This window comes from Pseudopodoces humilis, chromosome 1 (genome assembly GCF_049639895.1).
Source record: "Pseudopodoces humilis isolate 2021_Gansu_Grassland_sample_001 chromosome 1, ASM4963989v1, whole genome shotgun sequence".
Taxonomy (NCBI): domain Eukaryota; kingdom Metazoa; phylum Chordata; class Aves; order Passeriformes; family Paridae; genus Pseudopodoces; species Pseudopodoces humilis.
Window position 1 is genome coordinate 90,724,096 of NC_142200.1, and position 26,256 is coordinate 90,750,351.

The 26,256-nt window shown below is 44.2% G+C and overlaps 3 protein-coding genes across 6 annotated transcripts in view; 1 reads left to right on the forward strand and 2 right to left on the reverse strand.

Moving 5' to 3' along the window:
* The window catches only part of RANBP9 (RAN binding protein 9), a 38,257-nt gene extending 26,771 nt beyond the window's left edge, over positions 1–11,486 (forward strand). Inside the window, exons 7-14 of one of the 3 annotated variants that reach the window (XM_005525344.2) lie at positions 369–481; positions 1,818–1,926; positions 3,336–3,526; positions 5,184–5,331; positions 7,038–7,159; positions 9,294–9,445; positions 10,057–10,168; positions 10,512–11,486. In XM_005525344.2, the coding sequence (XP_005525401.2) occupies positions 369–481; positions 1,818–1,926; positions 3,336–3,526; positions 5,184–5,331; positions 7,038–7,159; positions 9,294–9,445; positions 10,057–10,168; positions 10,512–10,642 (1,078 nt within the window). In that variant the 3' untranslated portion in view covers positions 10,643–11,486. The remainder of the gene's footprint in view (positions 1–368; positions 482–1,817; positions 1,927–3,335; positions 3,527–5,183; positions 5,332–7,037; positions 7,160–9,293; positions 9,446–10,056; positions 10,169–10,511) is intronic. The other 2 variants (XM_088067271.1, XM_088067273.1) reach the window with 2 other exon arrangements.
* A 385-nt stretch (positions 11,487–11,871) lies between these two features.
* NOL7 (nucleolar protein 7) lies at positions 11,872–16,106 on the reverse strand. 2 transcript variants are annotated; one of them, XM_005525343.3, is made up of 8 exons: positions 15,810–16,106; positions 15,234–15,294; positions 15,080–15,144; positions 14,865–14,896; positions 13,872–13,968; positions 13,154–13,275; positions 12,996–13,073; positions 11,872–12,236 (listed from the first exon to the last, which is right to left on the reverse strand). In XM_005525343.3, exons 1-8 carry the CDS (start codon positions 15,989–15,991, stop codon positions 12,163–12,165), a joined length of 711 nt encoding a protein of 236 aa, XP_005525400.1. In that variant the 5' UTR covers positions 15,992–16,106; the 3' UTR covers positions 11,872–12,162. The 2 variants fall into 2 exon arrangements, with proteins under 2 accessions (XP_005525400.1, XP_014110012.1); XM_014254537.2 differs by having other exon boundaries at positions 13,872–13,959; positions 15,810–16,101.
* Positions 16,107–16,118: 12 nt separating this feature from the next.
* On the reverse strand, positions 16,119–25,287 carry SIRT5 (sirtuin 5). Its single transcript, XM_005525260.3, has 9 exons — positions 25,157–25,287; positions 24,779–24,917; positions 22,591–22,724; positions 20,962–21,187; positions 19,462–19,549; positions 19,018–19,071; positions 18,030–18,153; positions 16,680–16,795; positions 16,119–16,316 (listed from the first exon to the last, which is right to left on the reverse strand). Exons 2-9 carry the CDS (start codon positions 24,891–24,893, stop codon positions 16,241–16,243), a joined length of 933 nt encoding a protein of 310 aa, XP_005525317.1. The 5' UTR covers positions 24,894–24,917; positions 25,157–25,287; the 3' UTR covers positions 16,119–16,240.
* Positions 25,288–26,256: the final 969 nt, after the last annotated feature.

A 26,256-nucleotide genomic window follows, 5' to 3' on the forward strand; every position in this document is an offset into this window, starting at 1 on the left:
AACAAAAACTTAATGAGCAGCAATTTCACTTCTGTGTGTGTAATGAGAAAAAAAATCCCAGCTTAGTAAGCAGTTACTATTTGGACTGACCCTGCTTTTGAGTGATGAATAATTGTTATTAAAATTGATCATAAAAAAGTTAGGCATTTATTATTTTAAAAAATTCTTCTTATATACAGTGTTTCAGAGAATATACTGACTTTTAACTGAATTACTTTTGTCTGACTTGTACAGAAATCTCTGCATTTCAAGTAGAGTTTTTCAATTCAGTTAGCTTATCTTAGCAAAGGGTTTTTCCATTCAGGAGGTCTTGGTTTCTTACCTATATTTAATGAGTATTTCTGAGTTTTGTTTTTGTTTATTTTTAGAATGGTATCATCTTACTTAGTTCACCATGGATACTGTGCAACAGCAGAGGCATTCGCCAGATCAACAGACCAGACTGTGCTAGAAGAATTAGCTTCCATTAAGAACAGACAAAGTAAGGCTGGAAAGCACATTGCATCCCTTTTTCCTCCCTTAAACAGATATTACATAAAGCTTTCTCTTAAGCAGCATTGTAGAATTTGCTTGCAGCACTACTCCATAGCACAGTTCCTTGCTGTCACCTAATGTTACACATGTATGAGCAGCTGGGTATGAAAAATCTGTGCAGTAATACTTTGTAACTTGTTTGATGTAGCAGAATGTGGTAAATTATCTGTTGTCTTTTCTCTTGAATGGAAAGTTGTGATATGTCTGAAACAAGTGTGTGTAATGTCTCTGAGTGTTTGTGAGAGCTAATGGTTAGTCGCAGGAATATAAAACTTAGTCGCAGGAATATAAAACTTAGTCTTGACAAACATTTATATTTTTATCTGAACTGTGAAAAGGGATTGAGTTTAGAGAATGTTTTGTAAGTTAAATGAAACTTGAGTTTTCCTGCTTACAGATGTGAGGGGGAAGAGGACAAGGACAACTAACAGCAGTTCAGTTCTAACTTGTCATGCCAGTGCTGTTTGGCAGCCTGATGGAACAGTGCCTTCCCCTTCCATTTAAATCCCTGCTCTATGACCATCAGCATTTATGTTCCTGTATGACATACCACATGGGGAAACTGCTCTGGTTGTAAAACAACACATTTGTTGGGCTATTTTTCATTTGGATCAGTTTCTCTGTTGGTTGAGAGAGCTGGGAGGCTGTTGGCAACTTGAGCCAAGTTACAGCCACAGAACAACTAAAGCAGGGACTGTTGTGAAATATTTTATTCAACTGTAATTTGATTTTAAGTAGGTGAAAGAGACTAAATTTTTGGTTTTCACAGTCAAAATTGAACCTGTAGGAGTGGGATGCAATTTGGATGTTCTTGAGTGACAGTAGTTTTGTATGTGCTTATTTATAAAGTTGTGAAAATGAGAAATAAATCACAGAAGAGTGTCTGCAGTCTTATTCTACTTCTAAATTCACAATCTGACTTCAAAGCAATTGGATGCTGGCAATAAATAAAAATACTGAGTTCTCATTTAGATACATGTAGGTGGAGTGCAGTTCTTAAATTTTCCTGTTGAACATTTTAAGGAAGCATGATCTTTCCTTATGCTAATTTTTTCTAAAAGGAAAAAAAAAAATTGTTGATTGACGGTTGCAGTGTCTTTTAATCATTAATGTACGTGTATTAATCCATAAGCTGTCCATTTAACTGATGTTGGTTTTGCTGAACAGAAATTCAGAAATTGGTTTTGGCAGGATGAATGGAGAACCCATTGAAACAACATAACAGCTGTATCCAAGTTTACTAGAAAAAAATCCTAATCTCTTATTTGTTTTTTGGTGAACAGGAATTCAGAAATTGGTTTTAGCAGGAAGAATGGGAGAAGCCATTGAAACAACACAACAGTTGTATCCAAGTTTACTAGAAAGAAATCCTAATCTCTTATTTGCATTAAAGTGAGTCTTCAAATTATACAGATGTGTGTTTATAGATGGCACAGTACCTTCTGAGACAAGACAATTACTCATTTAAAGCTTTCACAGAAATTTATACAAAGTTAAGCAGCGCTTTTTAGAAAATGTGTATATTTCACTTTTTTATGCTCTTCTTATTTGCTACATGTTTAACTAGGTTTTGTCATCGAGGTCCTGGTTTGCAGCATAATTCACATCTCCCTGTAGACTTGTTCTGTAGAACTAAGTTCTGTAGTTTTTTTAAAACGAATTTTAGTCCATTTGGATGTCAAGTAAAACTTAAAAGGGAAACTGATATAGTAGCACGTTCAAGAAGGTTAAAAATCACAATGACATAAGTTAGTCTGTTCCTCCAAAGGGGTGACTGACTTTAAAGACCAGTTTAAATGAGCTGTTTCATTCTATGCCACTTTACTAGAAACCTCTGGCTAAAACTGTGGAAATTCCATAATCTCAAAGAGTTCTCTTGGCTTCCCAGGCACACAATAGTCACCTTCATTCTGGCATTTTTACTTGCCAGCTGCGCTGTTCTCCAGAATTTTGTATCACATTGCAGTGTTTGAATGTGGAAAAAATGTGTTATCTCCTCTAAGAACAAAGCACTTTAATTTTATGTTCAGTTAAGTAACTAGGAATGTGTTTGAAGTCTGTCATGCTCAAGTGCTGAACAGAATTCACGTGATAGTACTCCACACTTATCACAGAATTCACAAAATGCGAACATTTTGATGAAAGACTTCACTCAATAGCATCAATTGTGTGTTATCTTTTTCTCAATCTTTCTAAATTTTGCCTGTTCTGTTGAGGCTACTGAAGCCTAAAGCATAAAGCAGGAGTTCTGAGCTTCCTTAAAGTCCATAGTAAAACCTCCTTATCTAAAATGAAATTGACAAAGAGCAACAGCCTCTAAAGAGAAGGTTTGTATGGGAGTTTGATTTTCAAACTGTTTTCTAGTGCAGGTATTTAATGTTAAAAGTTATCCTTTAATGCTTAATGTTCCAGACAGTCGAACTCTGTTCTCATTTACTTTGAGAGAAATGACAGACATGACAACATAATGACATAGCTTTCTCAAGAAATAACCTTGCCCCTGCCAATAAAAGAAAACAGTTAGAACAAGAAAATACAGTTTAAATCTCTAAACTTTGAGGACTTAGTGACAAAGGCTGTCCTCCAAGGATAATATTCCTGTTCTGCTCCCTCACAAATTTGTAATTGTGTATTTCTGGTGGAATGCTCCAGAGCTTATTGATGATTGGGTTACTGATAATCCAGCATTTTGTTGAGTCAGACTTGTTCTATATTTAATGCTAAAATGAAATCATTGCTGTCGTTGGTAATTTGAAATGTGTAAATGGTTTTATTAGCTTAACTTTTTGCCTTTTGTTTAGGGTGCGCCAGTTCATAGAGATGGTGAATGGTACAGACAGTGAAGTGCGGTGTTTGGGAGGCCACAGTCCAAAATCTCAAGACAGTTATCCTGTTAGCCCACGGTCATTCAGTAGTCCTAGCATGAGTCCCAGCCATGGAATGAATATTCATAATTTGGCAACAGGCAAAGGGAGCAGCACACACTTCACTGGTAAGTTCATGTGGAGGGTAGATCACACAGATTTGGACATATCACACCACATGGATTTTTTTTTTTTTTTTTTTTTAACTTAACATTTCATGCTGAATGCTGTGTGTAACAGTAAAATTTTAATGATTAAAATACATGATTTCCAGTCACTAAGAAAACCAGAAGTTTCATTGCATGATTTTTGCATGTGCTCTTGGCTTTTCTTCTTGCAAAGTAGGTTGCCACCAATTTCTAAGAAGTGCTTCCCTCTGGAAGATAGGAAGTTCTGACATAAATTTCTGTTGTCCTTTTGATGATAATTTATGGCTTGGGCAAGGTGGTTTAAATCCAGTAAGTGGCGTATATGATCCATTTCCTTTGGTGTTGATGGAGAAGTCAGAATAGCTGTGGTTGAGCAGGAAACACCAGAAGCTGGGTGGTATGATTGAGTAAAAGACGTCCTGCTGGCAGCCACATTTCAGTCTGCACAGCTGAAACATTTCTTAGAGCATGTAAGTAATGGGAAATCTTTAGTGGGAAGCCATGAATGTTCAAAGCTGCCCCAAGCTTATGGGGAGATCCCCCTGCCTTCCAAAGCACCCCTGCTGAGAGGAAGCCAAGCATGTTCAAATGGTACCTGAACGGGCATCCTTGAAGATTGACTCTTAAGGCGGCAGAGACCATCAGCTTTCACTTTTTCATTTCCAGATCCAAACTGGAGCTGACTGGGGACACATTATTTTTTTTTTTTTTATCTCTCTGGGATAGAGTGGAAAGCCAGTGTAGCCTGGCCATCAGAGTAAGGGCAGCAGCTTTGCTTTTTTTCCCTCTGCATCAAGAGAGTGCCATCATGTGTGTCAGTGGAGAGCCACTCAAACTTTCTGGTTGTTCTTCAGGTGGTTATTGGGATGGATTGTGGAAAGTATCTGTAACTTTTGTAATTTTGAAAATAGAGGCAGGTTGATGAATGTATTATTAGAATTGATGTTTGGGACTTTGTAAATGGCAGCAGCTGTTTTCTTTATAATAAGCCCTTCCTGTGACCTGTTTCTATTTTAGAACATACTAGGGAGCTCTTGGTTTGATGGAACTGGCAATTACATGTTTGCCTCAAATGGTAGTTTTCCTGTTATATTTTAAAAGAGTCAGAAGAGATTTTAGCTAGGCATCATAATTTCACAGCCTGATGTAATTGTATTTAGCAAAGCACAATATTAACAATTAAAATAATTACATGATAAAGGAGGGAGGTTGGGTGTAAGTATAGCAACGTGCAAAGTATTCAGCATTGAATTCTACTGCACATTTATCAAAAGAATTATGTGATCAGGAATTAATAATATTTGTTTCTATTCATAATGATTACAGTGGCCTAGAAAAGATTTTCTAAAAAACTCTTCCATATTAATACAGTTTTCTGTTTTACCAGTATATTAATACAACTGGAAAAACCTTTTTGTGTCTGTGTTGGTACTTGTTAAATAATGCTTAACTTCTGCACTTTAGAAGCCTTAAAGGTTCAAATACCTGAAACGTGAAGGTGTGTCGTACTTGAGTTTGTGTGGCAAATTTAGCATATTTGTTCCTGGTCAGTAAATGCTACACTTATTTAATTTTTTTCTACAAATTTACCTGTAAGTACCGCTTAATGACAACAGTTACTAAAACTTTCTTGCAGGGTTTGAAAGTAGTTGCAGTAATGGAGTAATATCAAATAAAGCGCATCAGTCTTACTGCCACAGTAAACACACGACCACCAGCTTGAATGTACCAGAGCTCAACAACATAAATGTATCCAGATCACAGCAGGTTAACAGCTATTCCAGGTAAATAAACTTTAGATGCTTCTAAATCACATTAAGGCTTGTCTTCTCTGTGTTTGCATGGCAGGAAAAGTTTCCAGTGGGATTTGATATTTTTTTTTTCCCCCCAAGTACAGTTGAAACATGGTGTAAGGAGCCAACAGCTTATGATGTCTGGTTGTTTTGGCAGTTCAAGATCAATAGACCTTTTTCTCCTGTTGGGTTAAAGAAATGTAGTGGACAAAAATAAATTACTTTGCCTATAGCTATGGTCAATTTTGAAGTTGCATAGTGAAGGTTAATTAGCTCTTTGGCACTTGGGATTTTAATTGAAGCCACTGACACTGATTTAAGTGTGTTGCACACAGGTAATGAAAAGTTCTCCAGATACTGTCCATTTGTGGCAGTATCTGCAAAGTAAGCACAGTTGAGATTCATATGAAGTGTGAATTCCCTTTCACTGTATACACCAGGATTGTTTGCCTACCTCCACTCACTGTCATGAGTGTAAACGCTTTCAGTTCAGAGAATGAAAATAAATCTGTTAACCAGGGTTAATACTGTTATTCATAACCGGTACATATTAAGCTCTGGTTTGTATGGATGCAGCAGAACCTAATCTGATGTGAAATGCAATAGCACTCAGCTGCGTTGCCCAAAATGGATTCCCAAACCTACCACACAAGGATGTGATGATTTGGTGGTGATAACCAAATGTATTTTAGTTGAATAGTGATAATGGGTAAAAAGATAAGAGTAACAATTTACTTTTTAACTTTCCACAATTTCTGTCTGCATCAGCAGTTGCCTCTGCCAAAAGGCCTGGCAGCGTCCAGGCAACTTGGAGATTTTTCACAGAGGAAGACAGTTCCTTGGCTGTGTTCTTGCCCAGTCAGAGAAGCCTTTTGGTTTCCTTCCCCAAAGGAAGCTGAGTATTTTTTGGTTGCTTAGAAGCAATATATTAAACTTCCAAATTGAATCTATTTGGTCTTGACAGAGGTTTTAGGTTGCTGTTCTCTATGATGGAATAGAACAGGCCAGGATGCAACTGTCAGCAAAGCTCAGTCCCCAAAGCCACACTGGCATTTTCTAAAAGCACTTCTGTGAGCTGCTGGAAGCAATGGAGTTGAATGGTGAGGAGATGAATGCTCTGCATTTGCCACTGAATGTCTCTTCAGTGTTCTGCTTTACTCAACATTTGCTTTGGGGCTTTCTTTTTTTTGTTTTTCCTCTGTCATTCCACAGAGTAAATAAGAGGAAAACACATTTTTTTCAAAATAATTAGTTACCTGATTATGGTATTTTCAAAGTAGGATGTATATTGACTTAACTATTTTTTTTATGTATAAATATTAACTGTATTAAAAAGTGGGAGTAGTATATTTTCTCAATGTATTTTCTTCAGCTGTGTGTACATACAGTTAAATAAATAAGGTAAGAACTTTTTGGTGTGTACTTAGAAAGTGCTATAGTCCTGAGTAATGGAGGACATGTTTAATTTTTCAGCATCTGGAAATAGTATTTTACTGAAAACTAATGTTGAGACAGCCTTAAAACTTCACACGGTGCTCTGGTATCACCAGCTGCTATCAAAGAAACTGTGGTCTAGCTTGGTAATATTTAACAGCAGCTTTTCAGTAGCTAAGATGAAGAAGTTCTGTGATGAAGCTGTAAAGATAACCTAAGTATTTAAATATGAGTAAAACTGATATTTATTACTCTCTTTTCAGCAATGATGTAGACATGGAAACAGATCACTACTCCAATGGGGTTGCTGAGACTTCATCCAATGGCTTCCTAAATGGTAGTTCTAAACATGATCACGAAATGGAAGAATGTGACACAGAAATGGGTCTGCAGTGATATTTCTTACATTTTTATTAAGTGATGGCAACAAGGTTATGTTTTTACTTGCAATGCTTCCCAACTTGAAAATTAGGGTTACTAGCTCAAATCTGAATTTTTTGTTTGTTTTGCTATTACTAGATGTAAATTTTAAAACCACTGATTCAGGCAGTCCAGTATCAGTGTGAGAACAGGGGAAATGGGTAACTCATGGCTACTGAAACTAGCATTCATTTCTAAGGAAGTACCTTTGAGAAGAAGCACCTGGTTGTGTAGCACCCTGTGTTTGAGTTGGGAAATTGCTTCTCCCTCTTCCCATTCATGGTTCTCATGGCATCTTTGTGCTCCACAGTAAGCGTAGGAATTCTAAATCTTTCATATTGAAATGTAAAATGCTGTTATTTAATGCTCAAAAGCTTTATTTGGGAAATGTAAAAAATGAAAAATTAACTTTTTTCCCCATGTTTTCCACCAAAAAATACCAATTTATATAGTTAGGAGCTAAAAATTAAGTTTGTTTTACATAATATGCTTTATACTCTGTCATGCCTGTTGATGTTGGTAGCAAATGAGTATTTTAAGTCCCCTCTGCTTGCCCTTTGTGCAGCTGCAGAATTGGTACTCAAACAATTGATTTAAGCTGATGTCAGTTAAAGTGTAGTTTAAGTGAAATGTGAGACCTTCAGAATGCAGCAGTGCGTGCAGAGGTCTGTGAGCACTTCCCAGTTCCGGGGCATGTGCTGCTGCTGCTGAATCCTGCAGCTTTGCTGGGAAATGCAGGTAACTGTGGAACAGCAGATGTCACTCTGTTACAGCCCTGCAAGGAGGAATGCAAGCTGCCAGACCATTTTCCCTGCATTAGACTTTGAAAATGGATAATAACGACCTTATTTCTGTGACAGAAAACGCAAAACAGGTCCTTCGCTCTCCTGCAGCCTCTTCTGCAGAGACTTGCTGTGACAGGCATGCATCAGCTGCACAGGGCAGGGAGTTGTGTTTTTTGTAATGTAGTTGTGAGTTGTGTTTTTTGTAATGTAGTTGTCCCCTGCCTTTGGAAAGTCGTGTCTTAGATGAGGCTGAGCTAGGGACAAACACCACTACTTGATGACTTGTGGGTCCTTCACCTACACTGTTAACACCTCCCCACACACACACTCCCCACCCAGTTTGAGTCTGGTGGTTTTTCATTTTTTAAAATATTTATATATTCTTCTTAGTGCTGTGTATGTAAGGTTTAGTAGGCAGGTATTTTCCAGAGGTGATAGATCTAAGGAAAAAAAAAGTGGCCAGTTAAAAATCCTTTTTTGGAATAGTAGTCAAATTACATCACTAAATAGCAGTGTTAAAGTGGGAAAGACGAGTGGATTTGTAATTGAAGAGTCTGTCAAAATGCTCATTTTAAAACTTGATTCCATTGATGAAAAAAGACAAGGAATGGATAAATGCCTTTTTTATAAATGTGGTGCTTTAGATGTAAATTTTTAAGAAGCTTCTTTTTCAAAGAAGCTAAGTGTTGGTTTACTATTCATAAGCTGCATCAATATGTTTTAAAATCACTAGTATTGGGGAATATTGTAGGAAACAGTAAAGAAATCAGTTGTAGTGTCCTGCTTGATTACAAAACAAGCCTGAAATAGCCAAATGACTAAGATAATGTGTTCTGTCAGGGGTATGAACAGTCTAAATGGTTGTCTTGTAGCAGAATCCATCATGGCTGTTGAGGAAGGTTGGCATTTTCTTACCCTCTGTTAGTTCCCAATTTGGTTTATCTTTAGAAATGCAATGCCAAATAATTAAGAAAGTTGGAACTGTGTGGACTTTCATTGTTGTTTTTTTTAACTTTAAAATTTTAGGGTAAAATCTGGTTTATCTTCTAGTTAGTTTAAAATTACCCCTTGCAAATAAAGAGCACGTGCTGTGACAGTCTCTGCTGATAGTTAACCAGGTCTCTTAAATGTTTGTAAGGAGCAGTTCTGCAGTGTGTGTGGTACAGGAGCACGTGGGGCCAGGGTCTCTGGCTGACCTGCTGTCCCTCTGGGCAGGCAAGCTGTGGTTGAATGAAACCAGTGCAGAGTCTGTAGATCCATAGGCTGTTACCCTCGGCTCTGTCAGTGGTGATGATGACGATATCATTTCTTTAGAAGTAGATTCAAGTCAGTTAAGACGCCAGCTATGTGGTGGCAGCCAAGCAGCCATTGAAAGGATGATCCATTTTGGAAGAGAATTGCAAGCAATGAGCGAGCAGCTAAGAAGAGAATGTGGCAAAAACACAGTGAATAAGAAAATGCTCAAGGTATGTTTAATCTTCTTGTAAAGGTGCTGCCCAGCAGGAACTGCCCACAGCATGGTGTGCTGATGGAATACTGTTGTGCTTTAACTTCTGCCATTTTTCACTTGTCTCAGAGCAGGTGTTCTGGTCAGCTGTGGTGTAGCATGTGCACAGGGAAGATAATTTTGTGCTGTTACACAGTTAAACACGGAAATTAATCTAGCACTTCCTCTCACTTGTGACCACGTAACTTGGCCTCTTGAATCAAACTCTGGTTTTGTCTCTAATGATAAATGAACTGCAAGGGTAGAGGTGCCCAAAATGTGCTGTGTCATTAGTACTCTGCATGTTAATTAGTTTGCCTTGATTTGAGACTGCTCTGGAATTCTCCTGCCAAAGACTGCATGCAGTCTTCAGTCTGTTTTCTCTTACTCCATCACTTAGTAAAATAATGCTACCTTTTGCCTTGCTCTTGGGAAAAAACACTAAATGGAAACAGTCCTGTCACAATTTCTTTCTGTCTTTTTGTGTTGACACTGACAGTCACCTTTGTGATTTTGAATCAAAATAGTTGAACAAAATAGCCCATCTTTTCACTAGTAGCATGTTGCTGTAATAAAATCATCTTCCCACAGGATGCATTCAGTTTACTTGCATATTCCGATCCCTGGAGCAGCCCTGTTGGAAATCAGCTCGACCCCATACAAAGAGAACCAGTGTGCTCTGTGCTGAATAGTGCAATACTAGGTAAGTGTGGCCCGCCCAGGAAGCTCAGGGTGCCTCCCTCTTGTCCCACACAGGTGGCCCTGCTGCTCCACCATAGGGCTAGTAGTGTAGGGTACACTTCTGGGACGAGAGGGATACTTTTGGAGGGTATGTAAAGTAACAGGTACTTGTCTGCTGTTGTAGTTCAGAACAAAAATGGGCCTGTTCAATAATGGTACTGTGCACGGTCACTTTGTTACTCCTGCTTTGTCTTGCTCTAAGAGGAAACTTTTCAAATGATTTAAAGTAGTTTAAATGTCAAGTTTTCATTGTATTACTGTGAAATGATTCAGGTATTTTAACTGCCACTGTGATTCTTTTTCAGAGACTCACAATCTGCCAAAGCAACCCCCACTTGCCCTTGCCATGGGACAGGCGTCACAGTGTCTAGGATTGATGGCCCGGTCAGGAATTGGATCCTGTGCATTCGCCACAGTGGAAGACTACCTACACTAGCTATGCATTTTGAAGGTCTGAAAGGTGTTGTGGCATATTCAACATGGAAAGCAGACCAGCTCTGCTGACTGGAATTTGGAATTTTAATTATGTACTAAGGACAAGTCTGTCGCTTTATGTTGCTTCCTAGTTTACAGCATGATGCAAATGATTTCTAACTTAGTGTTAGGAGAAGATTTCCATCTTTAAACCTCTTAGACAACTAAGAGTTGAAAATATCACTGGTAACGTCAGACATCCAAATTGACAAGTACCAATCCTTTGAACGATTGTCCAAAACAAACCAAAAATCCTGCTACCTTGTGGTGGGACGGAAGAATAGAAAACATGGATGTATTAGCATGTGGGTGATGTAAACGTCAAGCAGGATGACTTGCCAACCTCCACCCCCATTGTTACATAGTTCAATCAGTGTAATTTGCAAAATGCAAATGGTTTGGATATATAGTGTTGATGGGAAGAAATGATATTTTTTAATGTGTACTGTAAAACTTGAATTACTCAGGAGCTGAGTGAATATGTTTGTTGCTACTTACAATCCCAACCTGTTGATCTTAGTAGTTTTTTGTTTTAACATGGTCTTTTCAACTTTGTTTCCTTGTTTAACTACAGACAGCTTCTGTTGTGTAGGCTCACCAGTTTAACTGTTGTATTATAACAGTATTACATGTCAACACAGTGTGGTTATGACCTATTTATATAAAAACCAAATATTTAGTCAATTTACAGTCTTAATTTAATCTTTGTACACCTTGCATTTTTAAAAGTGCTTAAATAGTACTATATTGCAATAAAATGTAGTGATATCATAATTAACCAGCCATTAAAAACTTACACCTACGTCCACGGTAGCAGGGACGTGTATGCTACGTTGTCTTGTTCGAGCTCCAGCGGTTCTTGTGGAGACGCACGAGGGGAGTGGCTCATCCTGGAGCCAGGGCTGCCACTTCCCCATGGGAGCTGGGCTGGTGCCAAGTGAAAGGCTTTGCCCTGTTCTTGCCACACAGTGAGTGACTCTAGCAGGAAGCTAGCTCAGGACTCCCTGCAGATGGGGAAAATCCCATCCCTTACAGCTGGAAAGTAAGCATCAGGCTGGAGAGAAGTGTCCTGCTGTGGGAGCTTATTTAATGATTCTGCTGTTAGGGTACAGCCTTTCCTTAGGGACACGAGTCACTGAAGCGGCAGGAATAACTGCCTGCTGTAAGGAATGCAGCATCCACAACAGTAGGTAGAACATTGCTCATCTTTATTCTCTGCAAAGGCATTGCCTCATGGAGGCAGCTCAGCAAGCCCAGCCCTAGCACCTGGTGTTCCACAACACTGGCCTGGCTGCTCTGTAGCTTCCCCAAGAACTTCTGCCAGGGGGAGAGAACAGGGAAGTCTGATCTGGCACAGCTTGGAGCCTTCTGCTGGCTAGAGCTGAAAGCAAAGTGATGATGAAGGGGGCAGAAAACACCTGTGTTGTGTTGAGATCAACTGTCACTAAAAGTCCTTAGCAGCATCTTCTGAAAAAGCTGTCTTCAGACTCCATTTTTAACCTGTGTTGCCAGCCAACGTTTCTTAAACCTTGCTGCTTTTTCCTTTTTATCTTGCCCTTAAAAAAACAAACAAACAAATAGCTGTTAGTTACCATTTTTCTTTGCCCATGCCCTGGAGTAGCCAATCCCTTGGCTGCTGCAGCATTTCAGAACAGAACCACATCAAACACTCATAAACTTTCTAACGTGTTTTATATGCCTCGGGTGCATTCCACTGGCCAGGAGTACCCCACTGTGCACCAGGCTCCTTCGGAGGATGGGGGGGGTACAATGTTGCTTTCAGTGATGGAGCACAGATGGAAAGCAGGCCCTGCTTGCTAAGGATCAGTAACTTTTTCCTCTGGTGTTCATGAGCCTTACAGATTGTGTGGCTGTGAGCCTGTCCCCATCCATTATGGAAATGAGGAGAAATGGGTGTTACTTCCCTGTGCTCACCACACGGATGTCCTGGGATCTTGCTATCCCTCTTTATCATCTGAAATGCCTTCCAACAGCTCAGACTGGAGGCTGAAACAACACCTACTGAAGTATTTATTTCACTGAGCAGCCCTGGTTCTAGCACACGAGCTGTCTCTTAACATACCAAAAATTAAGTAATTTTTTTTCAACTTGGGTCTCATACACCATCCCCAGGGGTGTGCTCATGACACCCACTGAGGCTGCAGTGCCCTGCTGCCCCTTCCTTACTCTCCAGGTGCTTGGAGTTAAGAGAATCACAAGCCAGGATGCTCTAGCACAGAAACCCTGATTTTATTCAAGTGTACTTTTAGCCACATATGCAGAAAATGGTACCTACTATGACCTTCTGTACTCACCCCAAGACTTGTCCACAAACTGAACTGCAGCTTTTTTGACTGGGTCTCTCTTGTTTGCAAAGGAAAAAAATTCACTTGCTGAAACAGAGACAAGTGTTAATCACCAAGCTGAAAGCAGACAAGGCTCGATCCAGACCCAGCCAAGCAGCAGTGCTTACCCTGTACCCGGTTGGTGTGTGGCCCATAGAGCTGAGCATTTAGGAAGTCTTTGGCGAGTTGTTGGTGCAGGCCTGTTACACTGTGGTCTTTCAAGCACACAGCCACGTAGTTCCCTTTTGTCCTAGTCAGAGAGAGATGTAAATCCCTGCACTGTGGTTACAGGATCCAGAACAACAGACGCTGCTGTCAAGCTTTGCTGCAGCAGCCAGTGATGGTTTCTGATACCCAGATGAGCTTTGTGGCAGTATTAAAAAATAAAAAGCTGGACCAATACTCTAAAGCTGTTGTCATATGCATTTGTGTACCCTGAGTAGTTTTCCTGGCCATCCTGAGCTCATCCTACCAGGACCTAGGGCAGTTACTGTCTAGAGCCATCAGTGACAAGGAAATAAAGAGGAGAGAGAAAAACAGCTTAAAATGCAGGAATTTGGTGCTCAACCACCCCACCTGTAGCAGCACACAACACAATGTGTACTGCTGTGCTTATGACTGCCCAGCTATCTCATAGCAGTTAAGTACCTGTAATACATTAAAATTATATATATACACACATATATGCTAAACTAGAAGCTATTAAAGGTGCTTTTAGCACATAAATATGCTTTCAATCAAAGGACAAGGGAACATAAATTGCAGAAGAGGGTACAGCCATGAAGTGACAGAACAGCTGCTGTGATGCCCCTTCCCACACCAGGCAAAGCCATCTCCTCCTCTTACCTGGCACCCTTTCTCCTCTTGCCTTTCTTCTCCTGCGCTTCAGCTTGGCCTTGTTCCAGCTGTACAGCCCCAGCGTCAAGTTCTTCACCTAGAGTAACTCGCAAATGAAATTTCCCAAAAACGTTACAAATCAAAACCGGTCACAGGTTCCAGAAACAGGATTTAAAACAAGCAGCATTTTCCAGAAGCACTGACTAGGAAGAACAGCTTTAAGAGGGAGGGGAAGACATATATGCTCAGGGGAGCCCGAAGTACTGCTATTCAGCTTTCCTCCTCCTCCTTGGCATCAATTAAGTGGGACTCATCACGGGACAAAAATTCAGTGCAACACAACAGCTACAGGTAACCCATACAGGGAAATCCAGCTCTAGCTTTAGTCTTGCTTAAGTCTCAGCTCAAGTCTTTGTTATGTCAGATCTCGTTTAAATAAAAGCAAGAAAAAGTAGCAATTGCAGCATACAGCAGTATGTGAGGTTTGGATGAGAGAACTGTTTAAATAATTTTGTGAAGTCCTACAAAATACAGATGAATGCGCGCATAAACACTAGGTTCTTGATTTTATAATTCTGAGTTTGAAAAAAGTTAATTTTCTACAGATACTATTAAACTGCAGTTTGATATATAAAGTTTGCGGCAATTTAACAACTCTACCCAGGAATAGCCTTTGTAACTTAAACACAGGCTAAATATTAATTCACCTCTGGTAGTCCTTGCTTTTTCTGCTTTAACACCTGCCCATGATTCTCTTAAACATGTCAGGCTATTTAACTGAAATCACTGCACAGCAAGTGATTTCTGTAAAAATTAAGAATTAGATTGAATTTTTTCCTCAGGTATTTCTTTTCCTGGGGAAAAGGCACTCTGTCCACTGTGTTCATGTTTAAGACTTGGATAAGGTCTCTTCACCAGAGCTCCCCATTGGAGCTCTGGCACAAGAATGAACTCCTGAAGTACCAGATGTGCACCTCATTAGCAAAGCAAGCTGTAGCGTACCTGGGTCATCTGCCACAGCCTGCTCAGCGGGCCTGCAGAGCAAAGGGAAGGCAACAGTTATTCTTCAATTCATGCTCCCTTCGTTTACCCAAAGCCACAGAACCCCCATTTCCAGTCCGGCCTCCCAAGCCAGGACCAGAAGAGGCTGCCCCAGGGGTGGTAGATAAGGAAACAGGGATCCCAACACCCACCGCCGCCTCCCCAGGCCCCCTCACCGTGCGGACACATCCTGCAGCTCCTGCAGCTCCTGCAGCACGGCCTCGGGCAGCAGCCTGCGCTTCTGTGGGGGAGAGGGGAGTCAGGCGGGCACGGGCACCGCCGGCACGCACACGCAGGGCCCGCAGGAGCCCGGCCGGGGTAGCGCGGTACCTTCTGCTCTGCGAACAGCTCCTGGTGCCGCCGCCGCTTCTCCTTCAGCAGCTCCCGGTGCCTGCGGGGAGGTGGGAGCCACTGTCAGTATTCCATGTGGCGAGAAGGGGGATTACGGGAGGGAATAAAGGAGGTGAACGAGGTCTTGGAGGGGCTTGGAAGGCCAAAGAAGGTGGTGAGGAGGGCAAAGTAGAGGGATAAGGGAGAAGGGATAGGAAAAGTGAAAGGGGTTCAGAGGGGTGAAGGAGGATAAGGGCGGGATAAAGAGAGAGAAGATGCCAGGGAGGCGTAAGAGGGGTGGCGGGGTAAGAAGGGAGGTAAGATGGGGAAAGGAGACATCAAGGGGAAATAAGCAGGGATAAAGGAGGGAATAAGACGGGGCAAGAAGCGTGAACGGGGGTAAAAAGGGGGCTAAGAGGGTAAGAGGGGGGGTTTAAAGAGAGATATGCGAGGGGATAAGGGGGAGGTAAGAGCGGTGAAAGGGGAGAAGAGCGGGACTAAGCGAAGGGGTAAGGGGAGGAAACCGCTGGTGTGAGAGCCGCCGTTCGGGAGCGGGAGGCCCCGGCGTGTCCGCACCTCCGGGCCGCCTCCCCCGCGAGCTTCCGCTCGGCCTCGGCCGCCTCCCTCGCCACGCCGAAGGGCACCTCCTCCGGAGCCTCGTCCGCCTCGTCCTCCGACGAGGAGGCCGGGCTGGGGAGCGCGGCGGGAGCCCTGCGCTTGCCCCCGGCCGCCGCCTTCGCCTTCTGCCGACGCACCATGTTCGCGGCCGCGGCGCCGCCCGCCCCGGAAGCGCTCCCGCCTTCCGCCGGGGAATGCCGAGCGCAGGGACACCCGCCCGGCCCGCCCCGCCCCGCGGGATGCGCGCACAGACACAGGACACCGGAGGAGGACCCCGCCGCCGCCCCTTTATTGCCGCGGGGACGAGTCCCGCCGCCGCCTCCGGCCCGCCCGCCCCGCGCTGGGCCCCGCCGGGGCCGCTCCCGGCGCTCCGAAGGTGATCCCGGGGCTCAGGAGATGATCTCCGTCTCGTGTCGCGCCAGCGCCTGCGGCAGCGTGGTCCCGCAGGGGCCCGGGAAGTGGAACCTGGAAGGAAGCGGCAGGTTTAGGGCGCTGGCAGCCACCGGAGCATCCCTCTGATCGCTGCTTTACCTGGCGAGTCTGGGAGGGAGGGAGGGAGGGAGGGAAGAGGAGGAGAGAGGGGCTTAGGCCTTGTAGGGCGTAGGGACAGTCTCCAGCCTCACCCTTTAAACAATACGGTTTGTGTCTTCAGTGAAAATTCCACCATGGAAGAAGAATCCTTTTTTTTTTACTTACTAACAGAAACTTAGTATTTCGTAAGCGCTGGGGGGGAAACTAGCCCGTATTTGTCTAAACCCAGCGTTTCAGCAGCTGGATGCAAAGGACAGGGTGGAGGGGACTGAAGGCTGTTTGCCTGAGCAGCGTTACCTGAACCTGTTGGTGGCTGGAGTGGTTTCCATGTTGAATTCCGCGACTGGGACCCCTCTGGCCGAGACCTGCGGGGCGAACATGGCCGCAGGATACACCACGGACGAGGTCCCGACCTGCGGGCAGCGGGACAGGAGTCACCAGGGTAGCAGGACAGCACTCAAACAGACCAAACCAACCCAACCCCGAGGTGAGAGCCCTTTTCACAACACTACATGTGCACTGAATCCTGGGAAATCCCTACAGAAAGTAAACCGAATCGGTATCTGTGACTAGTGCCACTGCAGATGTAGCTATTTAACTGAGTGTAACAATCAGGAATTGTTCCTCTGATGCAGCTCAAAGAAACCCGTTTGTAACTGGAGATGGAAAAAACATCCAAGAAACAAAATGGTACACTTCATCTTGAGGAAAAATAAAAACCCAACAAAATGTTCCTTCTGTTACTTGAGATCATTCTGTAAATGGAAGACAACAGTCTAAGCAAGTGTTTTGATTAGGGATCTGGAACCTAAGTGGCATATAAACCACCTTGCAAAAAAGCAGCACATTATAACTTACTTTCTTTTTAAACTGTGCATCAAAATAATTGTATTTTTCACTGTTTGAGAAATTAGAACCATAGAATGGTTTGGATTGGGAGACCTTGAAGATCGTCTTGCTCCAACCCCTCTGCCATGGGCAGGGACACCTTTCACTAGACCAAGTTGCTCAGAGTCCGATCCAACCTGGCCTTGAACGCTTCCAGGGATGGGGCATCCATAGTAAAGAATTTCTTCCTATATGTAATCTAAACACACTCTCTTTAAGTTAAAAGCCATCACCCCTTGTTCCTGATGAGGAGTCCCTCTCTGGCTTCCTTGCAGGCCTCATTAGGTACTGAAAGGCTGCTCTAAGGTCTCCCAAGAGCCTTCCCTTCTCCAGGCTGAACATCCCCACTCTCTCAGCCTGTCTTCATAGGGAAGGTGCTCCCAGTACCCTTATCAACTTCATGGCTCTCCTCTGGACTTGCTTCAACAGTTCTATGTCCTTATGCTGGGGGCACCAGAACTGTACACAGGATTCCAGATGGGGTCTCACCAGAGCAGAATAGAGGGGGAGTGAAATTCAACAGCCAAACAACATTGTCTCATCTCTAACCTCTGTGTGCCTGTTGACTTCAGAGTAATGTGTGTACATTTTTAACCTGCAAGGTCTTTTAATGTTTCACACTGGACACTAGAGAGTCCCTCTGGGGCTTTTAGGTCCCTCAGGGAAGCACAGATGCATCTGCTTCAGCCAGGAGGTGCCACATCCTTAGCATGGCCTCCCTGCTGGTTCAGAGGACAGGTAAAGGAAAGCACCACTCACGACCAAGCAGAGGTCACAGATATCCAGCTCCTTCTCCACTGCCGTGAGCACGCCGGGATCCAGGGCTTCGCCAAACCACACGACGTGGGGCCGCAGGAGCCCCTTGCAGCCGTCCTCCTCACACCTGTTCAAACACCACAACAGGACAGCATCACGCTGCTGACGGGGTGCTTTATGCTGCGGAAGGGCAAAGCAATTCTCATTCTCACTTGGGCAGGTCTTATCTGCCATCATTCTCTCTCCTCCTTCACAGCCCTCCCCACACCCTCCTCTACCATGTGCTGCTGGACAGAAGGCAGCTCATTCCATGGTACACACATGCTGGAAGTACACATGTGCTGCATGATCCCATGGAAGGGGTTGCTGAACAGTTGTTCAGCACAGATACTTAATTGTGCCTTCCCCTTACTCAGCTCCTGAAATGCATTAAAGTTAAAACTCTGCCTCCATCAGCTTTAACAAACCAGCTAACAGGGTTTTAAGGAGAAAATGAACCAAAAGACAGAAGCCTTGTGTTAGCCTCTCTTTCCTTAGGAATCAGATAAAAAATGCAGTGGCTTTTTCCACCTGCTACTAGCTAAGGCAAAGCTTCAGGCAGTGTAAAAAAGCAACATTCTGTGCCTGTGAGGGACCTCAGCCTAACAGTGGGTGGCACCTGCAAAGTAACAAAGCATTTACTGCTGTAGGACTCATTTTCTTGCTGCAATTCTCCTACTATTTCACTTCCTACAAACCCCACGAAATTGGGCATGCTTCATCTTGGTGCTCAAGTACACAAACATGCGATGCCTTTAGCACCATGGTAACTTCTACACACTCCTTGTCTGATGCCCCTGTAACTTTAGACTCAGTTTCCTGGGGTAGAGTTCTTTGTCTCCTGTGGAATCCCGTGGAATGTCCTTCCAAAACAATGTGAACAGTAACATGAAGCTTTGAGGTGCACAAAGCATGAAGAGGTAATAGCTCAAACAAAGCGGTCCATACGTACTGAGGAAGGTCTTCAACTGGAATTGCAGCATCTTGTGTGTCAGGATCTGGAGCCCTGTAGTTACAAAATGGAAATACATTTCCAGCTGTACAAAATGTACTTTATAGATTAATAAAAACATAGCATTCTCTAAAAATCTTTATATTCTCTAAAGCACACTCTCCCATCAAGAAAACTTTGCAACATCAGCCAACTTCAAACACCTACTACAATCCTAAAATACCACACACAAGGCAGGCAGGAATTTTTCCAGAATTATCCTGGAGCTGAGCGACTGTAATAAGCTGACCAAGACTGTCAAAGGCACGACAATTATTATGTAACTATCTAAAGGTCTGGTGAAATGTAAAGGGAAAAAAAAAACCCTAAAAAATCTTTGAGTATATGCCTGGCCCATCCCCCTGCTCACTTCCTTTTTTAATGGTGGAAGAAAGAATGGATTACCCCTTCCCAGCCAATGCGGGGCAGATCGGGCTCTTGTAATTCGCAGCTACGTTTCCACAGCTGGTGCACCGAGTTTTAAATAAACTACCTGGAACACACGAAGAGGAAACATCAGGGATGAAGCGATGGCTCTGAGGTGTGGCTGTGCAGGCAAGTGGTTGTGCTTATCCAGGGCAGCCTCTATTTACAGACCTTAGAGGCTGTACCTTGTGGGTAACTACAGAATGCAACAGCAAAGACAGTCCCACTGTGTCACCTTGGTCTGCCTCAGGACATCAGTAATACACAGTCCCATAACATATTTTGCAGGAAAATAATAATTTAAAATATCACTGAGGAAGATGATTTCTGTTTATTGCTTTTCCTCTTACATCAGAAACATTTTCTTAAAAAAACAGAATATGCTGGTCAACACCATGTTGTTCCATGCAAAACTCAAAAACTTCTGTAGCATTACTAACATGCTGTCAAGATGTGCAATATAGCCAAGAACTAAGATCTGCATCCATTTTGTAAGGAATACAAGTAACCAAAATTAAACTGTTGGCAAGGCTGCATCACTGGGTCCGCAACTGCAAAACAGCTTATGCAGGTTTCCTATGTCCAAAGCACAAAAGTGGTGGTGGTAAATCCCATTTACACCTTTAGTGATACTCGAGTTAAAAAGCATGAGAATGCTGGAGGACCAAGACGGGTCTTTGTCCTGGGAGACTTCCACCCTGTGGCAGGGCCTGAGGAGTAGAGAAATGAGTGGGGTCACCTCCAAGGATGGTGTTTCCACACCCTCCTTTCTCTCCACACCTACAATTTCATCAGATCCCAAAGCCCCACTGACTCCCTGGTGCTGCACCTGCCTCGTGCTCCCCTGGCACTTTGTGGGAGTAAAGAATTCCACTGACTACAGGGAATAGAGGGGAAGGACCGGAAAGAAAAGGGAAAGAAAGGTAAGGGAATCTCAACTGTTTCCAGTCCCTTTGTCCTTCTGTAGCCAAGGACTGCACAAGTGAGGACAAGACAGAATGTAACATTAATAAAAACATAACATTTGTTACAGGACAGAGGAAAAGCACCAGGGCTGGTGAGGCCAGGCTTGCCAATACACCCTTTATTGGTGGCAGTCTGACACCACTACTACCACACAGTGGAATCCTGGGGGGATTCTTTTCCCCTTTTCTAAGTGAAATCAGCCAGGTGTCACAGCCACAGAATTCAAGTGGATCTGCGGAAAACTGTGCAAGCGAGAAGGCAGAACCAGTTCCTGTGTACTGTCAGATTCCATTACAAACAGAAAGATGAGATTCTGTGATTCTAAGGAGAGGAATAAAGAGAGGCTACGAAGTACCTGAAACAACTTCCAAAAGAGAAGAGGGTGTTATTGTAAATAACTTTATGCAAGTTATTATAGTTTTAAAGACAAAATTCTTTTATCTCTGTACTTATCCCACTTTCCCTTCTTCCCACTCCCCACCCCGGTCTCCTGGCCTGTGAGCCAACTCTTACCGTGAATTTCTAAGAGGTGCTTGGTGCCTGCCTTCCTGTGCAGCTCATCAATGTTCTGAGTGATGACCACAACGCTCCTTCCTTGCTTGCTCAGACGCTTCTCGCACTCCGCGATGGCGATGTGGGCTGGATTGGGATGTTTGCTCAGCATCACTTCCCGCCGGTAGTGGTAGAATTCCCACACACGGGAAGGGTTTCGCGCAAAAGCCCCTGGAGTAGCCAGCTCCTGCAAAAGACAAAACAGGTCATCCTACAACAAAAGAATGTTCAGATGAAGCTTGCTGGATCTCTGCCATTTATACTGCTGCCTGCATCACAGGGTCATCAAAAGCAGATAATTTATAACCAAATGCAGCTGATAAGAATTTTGTTCCACAGCCCTTATAAGGGTGTCTGGTCAAAGTGTCAGACCAAAAGAGGAAATAACTCATAGCAACAGTGTGGTATGTGGGCTCACACTACACTCCAACCATACTCTGTGCTGCCCTACCAAACTATTGGGAGCTTAGCACAAAGCAAGATGAGATATTCCAATGCACACCCTTTTTTTGGCACCCACAACTCTCTCTTCCACAGCAGCCATAAAACTCAGCATCACATGAATATACTTCCTTTGCTAGGGATTTCTTTTCTGTTTTAATTTAAGTGTAACACAAGCCAAATTACACCCACTGGCAAAACCAGAGTCTGTCTTGTATTTTGCGTGCAGGTCAAATTGAAGCTGCTTTTCACAGCAACTTTAATTTTGCCTTATATTTCTCAAAAACAAGGTGCAGCTCAGTCCAGTGCCTCAGTGCACAATTCTGCTGACACAGAAACACTGAATTCAAGTTTCTGATGCAGCAGGACCAGGCATTTGTACACACACATGCTTTATTTGAATTGATGGTCAATGAAAGCAAAAAACTCATCTTTAGAGTCAAAAAATCTAAAAAACTCATCTCTCTGACGTTTTTTCAACTTCATCAGATCTTTCAGGAATGCTGTAATTAAAAACCACAAAGAAAGCAGGATAAGACTCATGAGGCCCTTGTAGAATTCACATTGTTGGTGCTTTTAGCTGTACTCCCAGTGTCTGCTCCCACCTCCTCTCCCAGCCCCGTGGCTCCCAGCACTGGCAAGATCATTCCAGCGTAAGAGACAGAGCCTGTGGAAGACTTAACCTGCCCCAAAATAAAACAGGCCCAAATACATTTTTAAAGGGTGTTATGAGACACCAAGATTAAAATAAAACAACCAGTTTCTATTGTCAGTTCTTCCTTTGGTATTTTGGTTTGTTTTTAAACTCTTAAGAGTTTAAAGCAGGAAAGGTCCCACATGGTAAGTAAACAGTGAGGGTGTCAAAAGATGAGCAAACAGCTGAACTGCAGGAAAACAAGGATGGCAGAAAGACCCAGAGCTGCCTGAAAAAAAGTTGTTTTTCTCAAGCAACTGATAAACAGAAGGACAGAAGCAGATCCCCAAGGGCACAGGGAAGAGCTGCAGAGGCAGCTGTAGGGAGAACTCTGTCCCTGCTGCACTGCTGTGGGAGATCTTCCACCCTCCTCCCCCAGCTGTTCCTGACCCTCCACACTCAGCTGTGTGACAGACAGAGGCACGGCTGCGCAGGCGCAGGCCACCAGTACCTACCTGGGCTTGCCACTTTCTCCAGAAGCCTCCAGCCCCTCTGAAGGTGGGGACGCCGCTCTCGGCACTGACCCCGGCTCCGGTGATGATGGCGATGTGCTTGGCTTTGGCAAACACCTCTCGGAAATCAGCCATGTCTGTGCCAGGGCAGGGAAAACAAGGAGCTGCTCAGGTGCTCACACTCTGACCTAAGAGGCCACACTTACATGTCCAGAAATTACTTCCATGCACACCTCCCATGACTTTAATTTCAGAACACCAACTGGTTCCTCAGTTTCTGTATGTTGGAATTTAAAGGGCAATTCCTGGAGATCCTCAAAATATGTGTCTGAGCAAGCTCAGCAGGGCAACATGTGCTAATGTGATTACAGTCAATACTGAAAAGGCAGAGCCTTTAATTAAACCCCCACACTAGATGCTACCCCAATAACAACTGTTGGCACCACCACCCAGGAACAGTTTGCTTCCTAATTATTACATAAGATCCTGAGATGAAAAAAATACATTTGTTTTGTTGTTGGTTTTGTTTGGTTGTGTTTTTTTTTTTATGAAGTATCAACTTCAAAATTAAGGTAAATTGAGAAAACACATTTTCTTTTTATATATTTTTCCTGTTTTCTAGGTTTGCAACTGTATTTTTTAATGTGTTATTCCCACAACTTTTTCCCTGCATGGTAAAGTAGTTTGGGAAAAAGATGGAAAATTTCCTTTGCCTTTTTATGTGAGTCAAGACAAGATTAAAAAGGAACAGGTTGGTTATAGACAGACAAAAAAAGATCTCTTGCAGTTTACATCAGATATTAATTTTAAAGCAACACAAGTTAGAATCACAAAATGGCTGAGGTGGAAGGGACCGCTGGAGATTGTCTTGCTCAACCCCCTCTGCTTAAGCAGGGTCAGCCAGAGCAGACTGGCCTGGACAGTGTCCTTTGGGGTGGCTTGTGATATCTCCATGGATAGACTCCATAACCTTCCTGCACAATTCAGTCCATTGTTTGACCACCCTCACAGCAGACAAACACCATGGGGTGTTTTTATGGATTGAGAAGATGCCCTGGAGTCTTCACTGCCACAAGGGCTCATCACTGGCTTAAGGCCAACATGGTGTCCACTGGATCCCCAGGGACATTCCTGCCCAGCTGGTCACCCCAGCCTGTCCTACTGCCTGGGGCTATTTCTCCCCAGGGGCAGGACCCTCTAGAGTATCAATCACTCCTCCCAGCTTCATATTAGGTGGAAACTTGCTAAGGATACACTCTGGTCCATTGTCCAGATCATTAATGGAGGTGTTAAACAACACTGGCCTCAGTAAGGACTCCTACAGTATCCCACGAATGAGCAGCCTCCAGCTAAACTTTCAGCTGCTCACCACAACCCTAATCCTCACAATTTACTAGGTGGGCTTTCAAATAAAAAACAAACCTCCCCCCCACCAAAAAAAAAAAAAAAAAAAAAGAAGCCCACCCAAAGGTAGGAAAGTTCCTGTAGGGAGAAAGAGCCACTGGAGAGGTCCCAAGACCCACAGCACAGATGGGGCAGAGAACGCTGCTATTCTGATGTCCCACCTGCTGTTGCAAACCTAAGCTCACAAGCCCAAATGTGTAAAGCTCAGGCCAAAAGCCCTCCCAGCCAGATCTCTGACAGCAGCCAAATGCTGATGCTCAAGGCAGCAGAAAAAGCAAGTTTGCCTCAGCTACCCGACATTAGGGGGGTTGCTGTTGTACCTGTGTGCAGTTTTCAAGTTAAGGCACATTCTCACATTGAAAAGCGAAACCAAAATACCCCCAAACAAGCTACAATGGGTGGCCTGAACAGAGCTCCTGGGTTACCCAGCTCCTGAGCTGTTATAAATGCTTGAGGCCCATTCTTGTACAAAGAAATGAGGAATTAATTTTATTACTCATTAGGATTATGAAAGGGAAATGCAATTAACCATTGCATACTTATGTGCATAAATTATAAACATTAAAAACGCATTCATGTTGCAACTATGCTGACTGCAAGGGTTTTTGGAACTATACAGAACACAGACATAGGTAATTTTACTACCTAGGGGACAAAAAAAGCAACTTCACACTGTTTTAAGCATTTTGAATTAAGCCATGGATTTCACCTAGCACACGAAATCTTCTAGCACTTCAACTCCACCTTAAAAACCTGTCCGGGGTGCTAAAGCAAATACAAGTCTTACTTGAACTGGGACGGGCCATTTCCAAGCAAAACTTCTGTTTCTTTGAAGACGAGGCCTTAAGTCCACAATGCGCTTGGGAAACCAACCTTCTAGCGGTAAATTGAAAGAGACACATCAGGATCCGTCGGAAGTGTTTCACCTGGGGGGAAATAAATCAAACATAAGCGGCCCAGGCAGGGTGCGTATTTCTGCCAGTTTCCTGTGAGGAGCTCTCCTTAAAGAACCAGGGGCGAGTGTTCGTCACGGCTTCCTCCTGCACCTGCAGAACACGGAATCATCCCCAACCCGAGACCCTCGGGCCGGGATCACCGCTTTTGTTCAGAACGGAGGAGATCAGCCCTGCTCCAAAGCAGGGCTTTCGGCCGACATTCAACTTACGCGACGCTTCCGAACGGCGCTGCTAACCCGAGGCAGCTCCCAGGACCCGACTGCCCGCCGGCATTTTAAGAAGAGTGGGGAAAATGAAGGGACGGAGCCGCGACGGGCTGCGAGCCTACGTGCATCTGCCGGACCGCAGAAGGGCGAAGGGGACAGACAGCGCGGGCGGGCGGAGCCTCGGTAAGGGGGAGGTGGCGGAGGCGGCGCCCGCCGGGCCCTCAGGTCTTGTTCCGCCCGCCCGCCCGCGGGGCCGTCCGGCCCTCACGCAAGCCCAAGAGTCGCGAGTTCGCGTCCCGCCCGCTGCCACTCACCCCGGCCGGCGGCGGCTGAGGCCGAGCCGTGCGGCCCCGCACGTCCCGCCCCGCTCTGCCGGCAGGGCCGGGCCTCGGCACCGCTCCGCCCTCCCGCGGGGAAGGGGCCGCGGTGTTAAGGCAGCGTGGATGCGCGGGTGGAGGGATGGATGCACTGGAGGCATCCGCGGGTCGCTTCCAGGCGTTGCGCTGTCCCTGTGCCGTGCCGGAGCGCGCACGGATTAGCTGGAATGAAACGCAAGTAGGTCAGGAAAGCTGGATGGCTTTCCAGCGTCATCCCTCTCTGCGGTCCACCCTCGGGCGTTCGCAGTTTACGCGTTCATGGATGAAAACTCCGCTGCACTTGGACAGCACACAATTTTTCTTTCTTTTTTTTTTTTTTTTTTTTTTAATGAGAAAAGCTGTTTTTAGCATGTTTTGCTGCACCAAGAAGGCAGCGCCTGTTCTCATCCAGCCGCCTCCTCTCCACCCTTCCCCACCCTTAAATCATTACGGTCCTTTTCAGTCAAGAGATTTTGACACATTTTCCTCCGTCCCTTTGGATTCCGTAAATTCCCAGCTAAGCACATGAAGAAGACCCCAAAACCTGTACCCAAAGCGGGGAAAGGCTGAAAGGCAAATCCCACCAGCAGCCTTGTCCAGCGCCGGGGGCGGCTCCTGTCTCCCAGCCCTGTTGGCACAGGACGAGTTACCTGAGCGAGCTCACCTGAGGGAACACCCACAGGCTGCTCCCAGGGGCTGGCAGCCGAAGTTTCCCTCAAAACACTGCTCCGTGGCACTCGCTAGTGT

Bases quoted from the DNA above. Each gene is read 5' to 3' on its own strand.
- NOL7 (XM_005525343.3), bottom strand. From the start codon at position 15,991: ATGGTGCGTCGGCAGAAGGCGAAGGCGGCGGCCGGGGGCAAGCGCAGG. The intron at 13,969-14,864 runs GTACGCTACAGC...TTCATTTGCGAG, and splicing joins GGCTGTGGCAGATGACCCAG to TTACTCTAGGTGAAGAACTT. The intron at 12,237-12,995 runs GTGAGTACAGAA...TGTTTTTTTAAG, and splicing joins GTTTGTGGACAAGTCTTGGG to GGCAAGATAAAAAGGAAAAA.
- SIRT5 (XM_005525260.3), bottom strand. From the start codon at position 24,893: ATGTGTCTCTTTCAATTTACCGCTAGAAGGTTGGTTTCCCAAGCGCAT. The intron at 19,072-19,461 runs GTAATCCATTCT...TTGTAACTACAG, and splicing joins CCCGCATTGGCTGGGAAGGG to GGCTCCAGATCCTGACACAC. The intron at 16,796-18,029 runs GTGAGTGGTGCT...CGCTGCCCGCAG, and splicing joins TCTGTGACCTCTGCTTGGTC to GTCGGGACCTCGTCCGTGGT.